Source organism: Microcaecilia unicolor, chromosome 11 (genome assembly GCF_901765095.1).
Source record: "Microcaecilia unicolor chromosome 11, aMicUni1.1, whole genome shotgun sequence".
In the NCBI taxonomy this organism is placed as follows: domain Eukaryota; kingdom Metazoa; phylum Chordata; class Amphibia; order Gymnophiona; family Siphonopidae; genus Microcaecilia; species Microcaecilia unicolor.
This window is the reverse complement of record NC_044041.1, coordinates 173,105,934-173,119,871: the sequence shown is the minus strand read 5'-3', so window position 1 is coordinate 173,119,871 and position 13,938 is coordinate 173,105,934. Positions and strand designations below refer to the sequence as shown.

General features: G+C 44.0%; 1 protein-coding gene across 1 annotated transcript in view; it reads left to right on the top strand.

Moving 5' to 3' along the window:
• The first annotated feature begins 3,456 nt into the window (after positions 1 to 3,456).
• LOC115481132 (cytochrome P450 2G1-like) overlaps positions 3,457 to 13,938 on the top strand; it is a 56,337-nt gene continuing 45,855 nt past the window's right edge. The window contains exon 1 of the mRNA XM_030220168.1: positions 3,457 to 3,828. Within this exon, the coding sequence (XP_030076028.1) occupies positions 3,652 to 3,828 (177 nt within the window). The 5' untranslated portion in view covers positions 3,457 to 3,651. The remainder of the gene's footprint in view (positions 3,829 to 13,938) is intronic.

Here is a 13,938-nt window from a genome sequence, read left to right as displayed (position 1 = left end):
GCCACCAATGCACTATTCACCATTCTCTGGTTTTCTAGTGCCTCAGGGTCAAATGGGGTGTATGTTCTGTAGGCTTCAATTAATCGCTCTAAAAAGGCCCCAGGGGATTCAGTTGCCCCTTGGAGAATTTCAGAGACCTTTGCCAGATTAATGGGCCTCTTTATGCCTTTCTTCATACCTTCCAGCAAGTCCCGGCAATAGCCAGACAACAGTTCATAGTGCTGCCCATTATTTGGATCCCAAGCTGGAGCTGCGCGAGGGAACCGAGTTCTAACCCATTCCTCTAGGTCCTGTGTCCCCTCGGGGGCCCGCGCTCGCGTGATGGCCTCAGCATTTTGTAAAATCTTCCGCCTCTCCTCAGTTGTGAAGAGGGTCAGGAGAAGTTGTTGACAATCAGTCCAAGTTGGGTTATGGGTGGCCATAATACTAGCCACTAGGTCCACCACTGCCTGAGGCTTTACAGTATAAGAGGGGTAATGCGTCTTCCAATTCAGGAGATCGGTGGTTGTGAAGGGTACATACTGGTAGGCCTGTGCCTCTATAACCTGACCCTGATTATTAGGATCCGGTCGAGTGGTGGTTACCTGGCGGAGGGGCAGAGCTCTCGAGGAGGTGGGAATGGAACCTGAGGTAGAGCTAGGAGCTACCCTCTTATCATGCTCAAAGGTGATTGCAACAGGTCTAACCCATTCAGGGGAGGCGTGTTGAACCCCTGAGGGATGGGGAGGGGTACTCATAGACTGAGAGGTGATCACAGGTGATTCAGTCCATTGAAAGGGATGCTGGGCCCCTGATGAGTGGGTAGGGGTACTAGAGGGAAAGACTGGGCTGTCGGGAGTTGAGGAGTCAGGAAGTGGAGCCCAAAGCGGGTCTTGGGAGGTTAGCAGGGAAGAATGTGGCAGAGAAGGGTAGATGTTGGCTGAAAAGTCCAACCTAGGATGTGGCAGGGTTTGCACAGAAGGGGAGGAACTATCCGGAGAAGCCTGTGCTGGAGAGGCTTGGGCTGGACGCCGTGGATCTCTGGGGGTGGAGCGGAACCCCAACAATGGACCATAAGGTGGTGGCTCAAGATCTGAGGGGTCATCAGAGAGTATGGGTTTCTCGGACAGAGTAGGGGCGGAAGCCACCGATTGGGTGGTAGGCTTCCTGGGGCTCTTTCCCTCTTCCAGTTTAGATTTTCTAATAATCTTTCTTTGAACACAGCCCAACATGAACTTTACTGGGGATCCCATATAAGTTTTCAACCAAGAGGGAGGGTCAGTCACAAGGCTGTCCCAAGAATCTATATAGGGGAGTTGTTCAAGATATTCTGGTTCTCCTACAACTATGCTGTAGACCTTCCGGATTACTTCAATATCTAAGCTGCCACTAGGGGGCCACCCCACTCCCATAGATGGCCACTCAACTTCACACAAAGTTCTTAGAGTACTTAAGCTTAAAGTCTGTCCATAATCATTAACTAAAAATCCTTTCTTAAAATTCTTAAGCATACAATCTAGGGGAGTAGTAGTTTGTCTAGATGATGTCCCTCCCATAATGCTTACAGTTACAACACACAGAAAGGAAGGGAAATTTTTTGGAAGTGTGGTAAGGGGTCCACAGATCCAGAGACAAAAAGGTAAACAAACAACAATCGCTTCCTTCCGTCGCTGGCCAGTTGAACTCGTGTTAACTGGAACCGCAGCTATAAGAAGTCCACACTCATTTAATCATTCATGCATCACACACATACTGTACAAAAAATCCCACCCAACAATTTCAGATTTCTCAGATACAGGTAAGCTCTGGCGGATTCCCTACTAGTCCCCACTAGACTAGAAGGTACTAAGGCCTTCGCTGAGAGTTGATCAGACTCCCCTTCCCTCAACTTTTGAGGGGCTGGTTTACAGTTTCCTAGCTAGGATTACAATACAGAATACAGAATACATACCCGGCCAATGTTCCTCAGTCAGTTGGGTGCCAGAAATTGATGCAGGGTCCGGGATCCCACTTCTAACACCAAGAATTGTTGCAGGAATTACCACTATTGTTAGCAGACTCTGTGGTACTTCAGGAGTCAAACACCACACACCAGAATGAGAGAGAAATCTTCTTTATTTGCCAGCAAACAAAGTAGGACATCAGCACTAGGTCTCTTCTTCTCTTTCTCAGCTCTCTGTGTCTTGTGGCTTCTGTCTCAGCTCCTTCTCTTCTTCTGTTGTCTCTCTTCTAATGTAAGCTGCTTCTGCTCTCAATTATATAGGGTCCTACACCTCTCTAGCCCCCCCCCCTTCTCACCAGATGGTAAAGAATAGATTGATTACCCTGCCTTGAACTAATTATTACTTACATTTACTCCAAAATATCAGTTACATAGGTTTGAGATATTTCCCAAACTGACCTATGACCTGGGGCCTCTCACACTAGACAATGTGGCACCTATCTCTTGCATTTTATTATGATTAAATTCCCAGCTAACTTCATAACTTAGGTTCATTGAGGGGCTAAGGGGCCAGTCCTACATTTATTATTACTTTCAGAAAACCAGTCCTTCACTTAGCTATAATTAATCAAGACTTTCCCTGACCTCTTTCACCTAGCTTCCTACACAGAACTCGCTAGGACTGTGGATAATTCAAACCAGATGATGACCTCTTAAAACTACAGACAAAGCTCCACTTGAAAAGTCAGTCAAAGATGTAACACTGAATTGAAAAGATATTCTACATAGAAATAGAACTTATTAATTACACAGAATAAAACATATTCTAAAATAAGCAGAAATCAGAATTCCTTATAAGACAAATTCTAACTCATCTAGAATATCTAGAATTATTTAAACAGCATTCAGCCTACTTTTAAAACTGCAATATGCCTTGCTCATAATGGTATCCAGATGTGGTAAATAATTACTTCTCTCTGACCTTTCTAACCTCTAGTCTAGCAAAAGCTAGACTTATGAGCAATTAAAACCAGATGGCATTCCTCCACTTTACAGGACTGAAAAGTTAAACACCAAATTAATATGATTTCTTTGCCCAAGCTGCCTCAAAACTGTTTTATTCCTGTGAAAAAACAAACAAAAAAAGAGGCCTTGCTTGTGACAAGTGTGTTAAACTGTTTTATTCCTGTGAAAAGAACAAAAAAGAGGCCTTGTTTATGACAAGTGTGTTAAACTGTTTTATTCCTGTGAAAAAGAACAAAAAAGAGACCTTGTTTATGACAAGTGTGTTAAACCGTTTTATTCCTGTGAAAAAAAAACAAAACAAAAAGGAGGCCTTGTTTGTGACAAGTGTGTTAAACCATTTTATTCCCGTGAAAAAGCATTCAACTACTTTAATTAAAAACTCACATCTGCAGAACATTAATGATCTAGAAAACAGGCTGGAATCATTTCCAAAGGGCACTGATCACAAACAAGAAAAAACAAGCAAATAGAACAGCGTTCGCCAAGCAGAATTAGGTCACATCTGTTTGACTGTTCATTTTTAACCCAGAGGTATTAGACAGCTTGTGCAATGTTCCCAGCTGTGAACTTTAACTGAAATAAAGGGAGGTCCATATCTGAATGATTCACTGTACACCCAATATCTACAGCATCTGGACAGAAAGAGAACCGAAGGCTCACACTTTATATAACAAGAAGGGACAATAACATTTAGCTTCCTCGCCATGGATCTCGGTACAGTTTTAACTTTCTTGGCTGCCTTTTTCATCTGTTTGCTACTCACTTCTACGTGGAAAAACCTGTCTAAAAAAGATCGATTGCCTCCCGGGCCCACTCCTCTGCCAATTGTGGGCAATTTGCTGCAGGTGAAGTTCGGTGAGATGGTGAAATGTTTATTAATGGTGAGTTTGTTTTCTTTCTATATTTAAATAGTTTTATTAAACTTAACCTGCCTTCCATACAATTCACACAATCAAGAACCATAACACTAACTCCCCCCCCCCCCCCCCCACAACCATTCCCCAATTGGACGTACAGTCCTACAGGGATCCAAACTTTGTTCTCTTTCTAAAGCAAGGATCCTCAAGTCCAATCCTCGAGGTCCACAACCCAGCCTGGTTTTTCAGAATTTCCACAATGAATATGTATGAATCGATTTGCACTTATGCAAATAGATCTCGTACATATTAATTGTGGAAATCCTGAAAACTAGGCTGGGTTGTGGACCTTGAGGACTGGATTTGAGGAACCCTGCTCTAGAGAGTCTACCTATACTTTATCTAAATTTGTAAGGTATTCAGTATCATACTAGAGGGCTGAGGGTACCAGTGTTTGGATATAATTCTTCCATATGCCGAGTTTGTTTTCTTTCTAAATCATACCACAAGTAAACAGTACTGATTCTGCATAGCTTGGCAGCACAGGATTATACAACAGAGGGGTTTTGGTCTGTATGTTTCAATTCAAGCTCTACCCTGGATTTTTAGGTGAGGTGCATTTTTTCACACACAAAAAAATGTATTACCCTCCATCTGCCTCCACTAGTTTAGTTATCACCTCTCTGTGTCTCCTAGCATTGCTGCAGGGGCCAGTGAGAGTAGTGACATTATATTTCCCCTTCAGCTTTGCTCCACATCAACTATTGGTGCATGAGGGTGGTGGGTTAGGAACTGGAGTGGCACCTGGGCTGAGACATAAGAGGTAGACAGGATCAACAGCAGTCAGCAGACTGGAATCAGCAACAGTAAGGCAAAAAGGAGAAAAAGAGAAGATTAGTGGAGGTGGGAGAGAGAGGGAGAAGCACACGTGCACGCTGTTGGGGGGAGGGAGCAGAGCAGGTCAACCAATTAGGAAGGACTAGGCAGTTGCCTACAGTGGAAGCTTCTGGGGCTGGGGAGGGCCAAAGAGTACCTGAATCAAAACAATACAATAGTTCCTGATGACCACACGAAGAGGTACTTTTTCCTGCAGGGAGGGAGGACAACTTTTCAATAGCCCATTTAAGCAAATTATCCTGGGATGGCTGGTGTTGCAGTGATCAAGATTGTTGGTGGGGGAGAGAGGAGCAAAGGGTCTAAAAATGACTTGATGGGGGAGGGGGCAGCAATGCTGCAGGTTTACTTAGGGTGCTTACACCCTTGCCACAGTCCTGGAAGGGAGAGATCCACTGGAGATGCGGGTTACAATATGGCATAGGCATAGGAGCCAGCTCTTTGTGTGGCAGTGAGTGCTAAAAATGCCTAACATTGAGCAAACTCTTTCATTGTGTCCAATAGTAGAGGAGTGTGGTAGCCGTGTTAGTCCACTCTTAAGGTTATCAATAGAAATCAAATAAAATAAAACATGTGTCCAATGAGAGGTCATTTGTATTGTGTTTGGCATCCTCAATCATTTTGAAATGTTGGCGCCTATGGCACAGGGGAGAAGCATTGGTGGGGGTGAGGGAGATCTGGTGGGAATAAGTGGCCCCTTTTAAGCAGCATTAATGTCCTGATTTGGAGGGGAGGAGGTTAATATTAGCCTCAGATACTGCAATCCTTGGCTGCAGCCTGCTTGAGTGAACTTTGAGTTTATGATCTGAGCCATTTAACTTCTGTGCCAGGAATTTCTCATCTCTATTATACCTACCTTTCTGGCTCACAAGTCCCTCCTATTATCATCCTACTCTCAATCACCCTGTTTCTTGTTTTTCTTTCATATACTTTTAATTGATGAAGGCAGGAATTTTCATGTGGATCTTAAATGATTTAATGGCACCTAACCAAGGGAAGCTTTTATAAGCCTTTGATGTTTAATTTAATTTCTATAGCAGGCTGCCAAAATGTGCTTTCCTTTGCAGTTGTAGGAAGAATATTCCGGGTTCTTGCTCCTGAAAGGTGCTAATCAGATTTGAAAAGTGGGTACTCTGTTCTGAGAAAGTGTCCCAATAGTATTGAAACTTAACCTTTTGGAGAGAAGTATCAAACTCTGAGTTCAGGATGGAGCCTGACTGTTCCTCCCTAAGACAGATCCAGCAAAGGAGCGATGTAAAGCTGTACTAGGTTTACCATATGGCTACCGAAAAAGGAGGACAGATTGAGACAGTCTGGGTTTTACTTCCATTGCGTTCAATGTAAGCCAAACCAGGACTGGATCAATGTGTCCTCATTTTTCTGGAGCCATATGGTAACCCTAATCCTCCCAAGGACTTTCACTAACTACACCCTCTCCAAAAGACATTACACGATGTGATACCTGCAAGCGAGCCTTCTCCAGAGTAGCCCCCAAACTCTGGAATGCATTGCCTGAAAGACTACCTCTACTTCAGGAAGCAAGTGAAAGCTTGGCTGTTCAACCAAGCCTTTAACAGAAGAAGTAACTAACTTGTTCGTCTCACTCACTCACACACACACAAGGATTGACTCGGGCTGCACATACTGCAGCAGGACATGTTTATCCACTCCTACCCAAGCTGAGAAAATATTTAACCATCTCTCTGACCTCATGTGCAACTTTCTTCAAATCAATCACCTTACTTTTTAATTCTTCCTACTTTCTTACTCATGTTAGAACTTTGCCTTACCCCTCACTACCAATTGTAATGTTCTAGTACATATTGTGTTGTCATTGCAAGTAGTATACTATCCTGCTTATAATCGAAAGAGAAAAACGCCTATATTGCGACCCAAATCAGGAGATGGGCGTCTTTCTCCCGTGGGCACCCAAATCGGTATAATCGAAAGCCGATTTTGGGCGTTTCCAACTGCAATCCGTCGCAGAAACGGGTAAAATTTACGGGGGCGTGTTGGAGGCGTGGTTATCGGCCGAAGAGAGATGGGCGTCTTTAGCTGATAATGGAAAAAAAAGGCGTTTTTACCACGATTTTGGGTCACTTTTTTGGACCCTTTTTTTTCAGGAACAAGTCCCAAAAAAGTGCCCCAACTGACCAGATGACCACTGGAGGGAATCGGGGATCACCTCCGCAGACTCCCCCAGTGGTCACTAATCCCCTCCCCACTTAAAAAAAAATTTTTCTAGCCTTTATGCCAGCCTCAAATGCCGTACCCACCTCCATGACAGCAGAATGTGTTCTATCCTCTGACAGCCTTTCCCTGGTTCTGATGTGGCTCTCGGGTGAATGTGACACCTTTTCTGTTATGTGGGTGTAGGCATGGGTGTGCTGGTAAATTTTTAACAACAGGTTCTTTCTTCGGACGTAGCCAGCTCTGCAGTTGGAAGGGCCAGGGGTGACCAGGGGGAGCAATACTTGCCTCTCTCTCCTCCCTCCCTTTGTGTGGGCACACTAGGCATACCTTTGCTGGCAGCCAATAAATGGACTGCCACCACTCCCAACGTCTTGCTTTGAGCAGCATGCTGAAACTTCTCACACATGCTGGAGAAGTCCCAGCCTGCTGCTCAGAGCTGGAAAAAAGGAGCGGGGAGCAGCAGCAGTCTATTTACTTGGCTGGCAGGGCTCAGCATCCCCACCAGCAAAGTAAAAGAGAATTCAGCAGGGGGGGGGGGCCCAAGCCCACATTTTGGGAGCCAGCTGTTAAAGTAGCCATGGAGGGCCCTACTTTAACAACCGGCTCCCAAAATTCTTAAAAACTTAACAACCGGCTCTTGCGAGCCTGTGAGAGCCTGCTCCAGCACACCACTGGGTGTAGGGTATTGGGCTCCGTGATTCCACTAGTTTGTGGCAAATACACACAATGTTGGTAGTTGGTAGGCTCTACTCCCATGGTGCTTTTCCCCCTGCTTACTGGGTCAGAGTGTGCCCTGTTTTGTTTCCGGTAGTCCATGAGGTAGTGGCCATTTTTGTAAGCCAGTTTTAGATCCCTTTCACGTGTTAGCCACGTTACAGAACTTAGTTCTTACCTTGAATGTGGCTGAAAGAGGGCATTGTGCACCATTCTGCCAGCTCTGACCTACTGCTCATCTCAGTACCAGGGAGACTCATTGCCAGTGGGGCACAACCTCTGATCTGCAGTTAACTGTGAGTAAAGGCGGTTATTTCAATAAAGGACATTTTTGGAGACATTAGTCTTCAGGTGTCAACTGGTGTGCCAATGTTATATAGCAGCAACAAGTCCTAGAGGCCTGCGTGTAAGCAGGTCCCTGGAGCACTTTTAGTGGGTACCGCAGTGCACTTCAGCCAGGTGGCCCCAGGCCCATCCCCCCCCCTACCTGTAACACTTGTGCTGGTAAATGGGAGGTCTCCAAAACCCACTGTACCCACGTGTAGGTGCCCCCTTCACCCCTAAGAGCTATGGTAGTGTTGTACATTTGTGGGTAATGGGTTTTGGGGGAGGGGGGTTGGGTGCTCAGCACCCGTGGTAAGGGAGCTATGCATGTGGGAGCTTTTTCTGAAGTCCACCGCACTGACCTCTAGGGTGCCCAGTTGGTGTCCTGGCATATCAGGGGGGCCAGTGTACTACGAATCCTGGCCCCTCCCATGACCAAATGGCTCGGATTAGGACGTTTTTGAGCTGGGTGTTTTTAGTTTCCATTATCGCTAAAAAAAACAAACGCTCAGCTGAAAAACGTCCATTTTATTTCGAATATATGGTCTGTCCCACCTCTTCACATACCCGTTTTCGGACATAGACGCCCATGGAGATAGGCGTTCGCGTTCGATTATGCCCCTCCACGCCATACTTTATAGTATTGTTGTTTGAATATTTTTACTGCTCTAATTGTCTACTGCTCACGTTTGACCTATTCTTACTGTACACCGCCTTGAGTGAATTCCTTCAAAAAGGCGGTAAATAAATCCTAATAAATAAATAAATACACCCTAAGCTGTACTGACTAGGTAACCCATTCTGGGGCCCACAGGAACACTGGCTTCATATTCTAGGGGTTAAGAAAAAGGAGAAACAAGCATAGAGGTTGCCAGTCTGAGCCACAACTGTGCCTTATTGCATATTGTGAAGAGAAAGCTGGAAGCAGTGGAGCTAGTGAATGCTACTACCTTAAAGCAACAGGAGATGGTACCAGGACAAAAAAGCTCTGACAAGTCAGCCTGAACACAAAATAGCCCAGACAAAAAAAAAAAACCCTAGCAAAAAATTCCCCAACAATTGAGCCCCTGACCAAAAGGGCCTGCCCATAGTTTGGCTTCTGACAAATGAGCCCCCGACAAAAGGGTCCACTGTGTTTTACCCATGCTGCCACTGCTGTGTCCCGCTGCTACTGCTGTGAGCTGAGGTACTTGCTTTGGGCTGGTGTTAGACAGTGGTGCCCCTCCCAGGTCCAGACAACATCTCTCTCCTTCTCTCCATCTCAAATCCAGTGTCTCTTCCTCCCTCCCAGATCCTCTAAACTTGCCTCATCCTTGGCCCTGGCATCAATTAAGGCACACTGCTATGGCCAGCGTTGGGGTCTTCTCACTGCTGGGTTCCACCTTCTGTGAGGTAACTTCCTGCTTCCACACAAGTGGACCAGGCAGAGGGAAAGCCCTGATGCTGGCCATAGCAGTGTGCCTTAATTGCTGCTGGGGCCAAAGATGAGACAAGTTTAGAGGATCTGGGAGGAAGGGAGAGCTACTGGATTGAAGGTGGGGAGAAGAGAGAGAGAGAGAGATAATTTGGGAGGGAGGGAGGGAGTGAGGAAGAGGGAGATGGAGGTGGAGATATGCTGGACTGTGGGGTGGAGGGACTGCAAGTTGGAGATGTGCTAAACCCAGAAGTGGGGGACTGAAGAGAGATGGAGATGTGATGGACCTGACTGGGGAAGACCAGACTGGGGGAGGGAACAGACAGAGACTGAATTGAGGGTGGGGGTTGGAACAGAGGAGGAGAGATGCTGGAGTCACAGAAAGAGAGAGGGAATTATGCCAGACCTGGGGGTGGGTGGGGGTGCAGGGGACAGATAAGAGATGCTGAGTGTGGAATAAAAACAGAGACTGACACAAGGTAAGGTTGGAAAAGGGGCAGATGCTGAATAGGGACACAGGAGAGATGCTGATAGGGACTATCACTAAATGCCTAGCCACCTGCCTGGGGTTACCCTAGGGCCACTTAGAGGGTCTATCCCCAGCATAGCTCAGGTCAGCCTGCACCTGCCACTTGTGCTCTACACTAGTACCCTTCTCCCACAGACTGGGTCACAACTGCCACAGGGGTGAGTCTCCTGCTCTCAAATTATCCCCAGTGATTTCTAGGTTACTGGGGCCACACTCTCAGTGGTTCCACGATTCCCAAAAAGCACTCACAGACTCAACACACAAACCACCAGGATTTTTTTATCAGTCCAGACAGACAGAGGCAATAAACAATTATTTATTGTCTTTAAAAATTGAACAATGAACAAAAAATGTGCAATCAGCAAACAATAACAGGTAACTGAAATATTATAACACTAACTAAACAGTTGTTTACTTCTTAGAAAGTGCCTGGGGAGATCAGGGCATATAGATGTTCACCAGTTATCAAATATAACTGTTTTTTTACAAGGCTTCAGCATAGAGCTCTCTCTCTCTCTCTCTCTCTTCTTCCAGGCTGAAACTGAAGCAAAAGCCAATACAATTAAAATAAAACAAAAAAACTACTGGGCCAATCAGAGCCCATCAACAACAACATTTGAAAAATGCTGGTTTTATGACTCAGGCATTTCCTTATCTGTGTTAACTAAGGAAAGAAACATCAGTTCTTTGTAACTGCTTAAAACATAACATGAACCACCTGCTGGCCAAACTAGAGTAATGCACTTCAAGATTTAATAAAGGCAATTTTACAGGCTTAAAGCACATTGTTCTGTCACAGGGACACAGAGACAAGAAAGTTGTCAAACATGGAAAGAGAAGAAATTTGAAGGGCTATTTTGTTACAAGGGCCTTTATGACTAGGGCTGTTTTGTTACGGAGCTAATTTGTCAAGGGCTATTTTGCTACAAAGCTATTTTGTCTGGGCTATTATGTCTGGGTGCCACAGGAGATAGAACCCACCCAGGGACTTATCATAAGAACATAAGAATAGCCATACTGGGTCAGACTAATGGTCCATCTAGCCCAGTATCCTGGTTCTAACAGTGGCCATTCCAGGTCACAAGTGCCTAGCAGAAACCCAAATAGTAGCAAGTTTCAAGTTTTTTTTCCATGTTACCAATCCCAGGGCAAGCAGTGGCTTCCACATATCTATCTCAATAGCAGACTATGGACATTTCCTCCAGGAGCTTGCCCAAAACTTTTTAGAATCTGATAGATTAACCACTATTATCACATCCTCTGTCAACAAGTTCCAGAGTTTGAACATTCATTGAGTGAAAAAATATTTCCTTCCATTTGTTTTAAATATATTTCCATGTAACTTCATTGAGTGTCCCCTAGTCTTTGTACTTTGATAGAGTAAAAGAACAATTCACTTTTACCCATTCTACACTACTCAGGACTTTGTATACATCAACCATATCTCCTCTCAGCCATCTGTTTTCCAAGCTGAAGAGCCCTAACCTCTACAGCCTTTCCTCAATTGGGAGAAGTTCCATCCCCTTTATCATTTTGATCAGTCTTCTTTGAACCTTATCTAATTCTGCTATATCTTTTTAGAGATACGGCGACCAAAACTGAATGCAATACTCAAGGTGAGGTCACACCGTGGAGCAATACAGAGACATTATGGTATTCTTGGTCTTATTTACCATCCCTTTCCTAATAATTCCTAGTATCCTGTTTGCATTTTGGCAGCTGCCATACACTGGGCAGGAAATTTCAGTGTATTGTCTACAATGACACCTAGATCTTTTTCTTGGGTGCTGATTCCCAAGGTGGTCTCTAGCATCTGGTAACTATCATTTGGATTATTCTTCCCAATGTGCGTCACTTTGCATTTTTCCACATTAAGGGGTCTGTTTACTAAGCCACGCTAGCAGCTGTCCCGATGCTAATGCCGGCAGAGCTCATTCACTTTGAATGGAATCTGTCAGTATTAGCGCCGGGATAGCCGCTACTGTGACTTAGGAAACAGGAGCGTAAATTTCATCTGTCATTTAGATGCCCAGTCTTCCAATTTCCTAAGCTCTTCCTACAATTTTTCACAGTCTACATGTGTTTTAACAACTTTGATTACTTTGGTGTCATCTGCAAATTTATTAACCTCACTTGTCAATCTGATTTCCAGATCATTTATAAAAACATTAAATTGTACCGGGTACCAGTACAGATCCCTGCAGCACTCTACTATTCACCCTCCTTTATTTATTTTTATTTATTTGTTACATTTGTACCCCACATTTTCCCACCTATTTGCAGGCTCAATGTGGCTTACATAATATCGTAAAGGCGTTCACCAGTCAGTTGACAACAAATACAAGGTTGTATTGTGGTTGAATGAGGTAGGTGTGTGTCAGGCACCTTGAAGGTCAAAGGGGATGAAGATTGTATATTGTCCATTATGATCATTGGTTGTGCTGTGTTGCTGGGTGTTGGGATTTATGTTGGATTGGTGGGGTAAGCCTTTTTAAAGAGGTTGGTTTTTAGTGATTTTCTGAAGTTTAGATGGTCATGAATTATTTTTACAGCTTTTGGGAGTCCATTCCATAGTTGTGCGCTTATGTAGGAGAAGCTGGATGCGTACGTTTTTTTTTTTGTATTTAAGTCCTTTGCAATTTGGGTAGTGTAAGTTTCATTGATAAAAATGGCCATTTAACCCTACCCTCTGTTTTCTGTCCAATAACCAATTCCTAATCCACAATAGAACATTGCCTCCTTTCCCATGACTTTTTAATTTTCTCAAGAGTCTCTCATGGGGAATCTCATCAAACGTTTTCTGAAAATCTAGATACACTACATCGACCAGCTCACCTTCAACTACATGTTTATTCATGCCTTCAAAGAAATGAATCAAATTGGTTTCCACTATTTTTCACAACACTGAAATCAGGCTTACCAGTCTGTAATTTCCTGGATCACCCCTGGAATCCTTTTTTAAAAATCGGCATTACATCAGCTACCCTCCAATCTTCAAGTACTATAGACAATTTTAATGACTGTTTAAAGATCACTAACAGCAGATCAGCAATTTCATGTTTGAGTTCTACTATAGAGAATTTTAATGACAGTTTACAGATCACTAATAGCAGATCAGCAATTTCATGTTTGAGTTCTTTCTGTACCCTAGGGTGCATGCCATCTGGTCCAGGTGATTTACTACTTTTTAATTTGTTGATTTGACTCAGTACTTCTTCCAGGTTCTATGAGATTTCTTTAAGTTCCTCTGCATTGTCACCCTTGAAAACCATTTCTGCAAAGAATTCATTAAGTCTCTCTGCTATAGCCTTGTCCTCCCTGAGTGCCCTTTTGGCTCCTTCATGATCTAACGGTCCCATGGAGTCCCTCACAGTCTTTCTGCTTATGATTTACCTGAAAAAGTTGTTACTGTGAGTTTTGCTTCAGCAGCAAGTTTCTCTTCATGTTTTCTTTTAGCTTCTTTATCAGTGCTTTGCATCTAACATGCTAGTGCTTATGTTGCTTCTTATTTTCTTTATTCGAGTTCTTTTTTCCATTCTTTGAAGGATGTTCTTTTGGCTCTACTAACCTCTTTCACTTTTAACTGTGCTGGATGTCATTTGCTTTTCTTTCCACCTTTGCAAACACGTGGAATACATCTGCTCTGGGCTTCCAAGATGGTATTTTTAAACAATGTCCATGCCTGATTTAAAGTCCTAATCTTTGCAGCCAATCCTTTTAGCTTCTTTTTAACCATTTTCCTCGTTTTATCATAGTCACCCTTTTGAAAATTAAATGCTGCTACAGTCGATTTCCTTTGTGACTTCACTACAGACATTAGCTCAAATTTGATCATGTTATGATAACTGTTTCCCAGTGGACCCAGCAACGTTACTTCTCATACTATGCCTGGCATTCCACTAAGGACTAGATCTAAAATAGCTCCACCTCTTGTCAAAGGATCCTCCTCAAAAGCTGTCTTTACGTAAGGGAGTTAGCTATGCAGGTCCTGGAACCGAATATTGTCTGGGACCCGCATAACATGATCCCCCTCCTACCCTGAATCCAACCTTCCCTCCCCCATCTT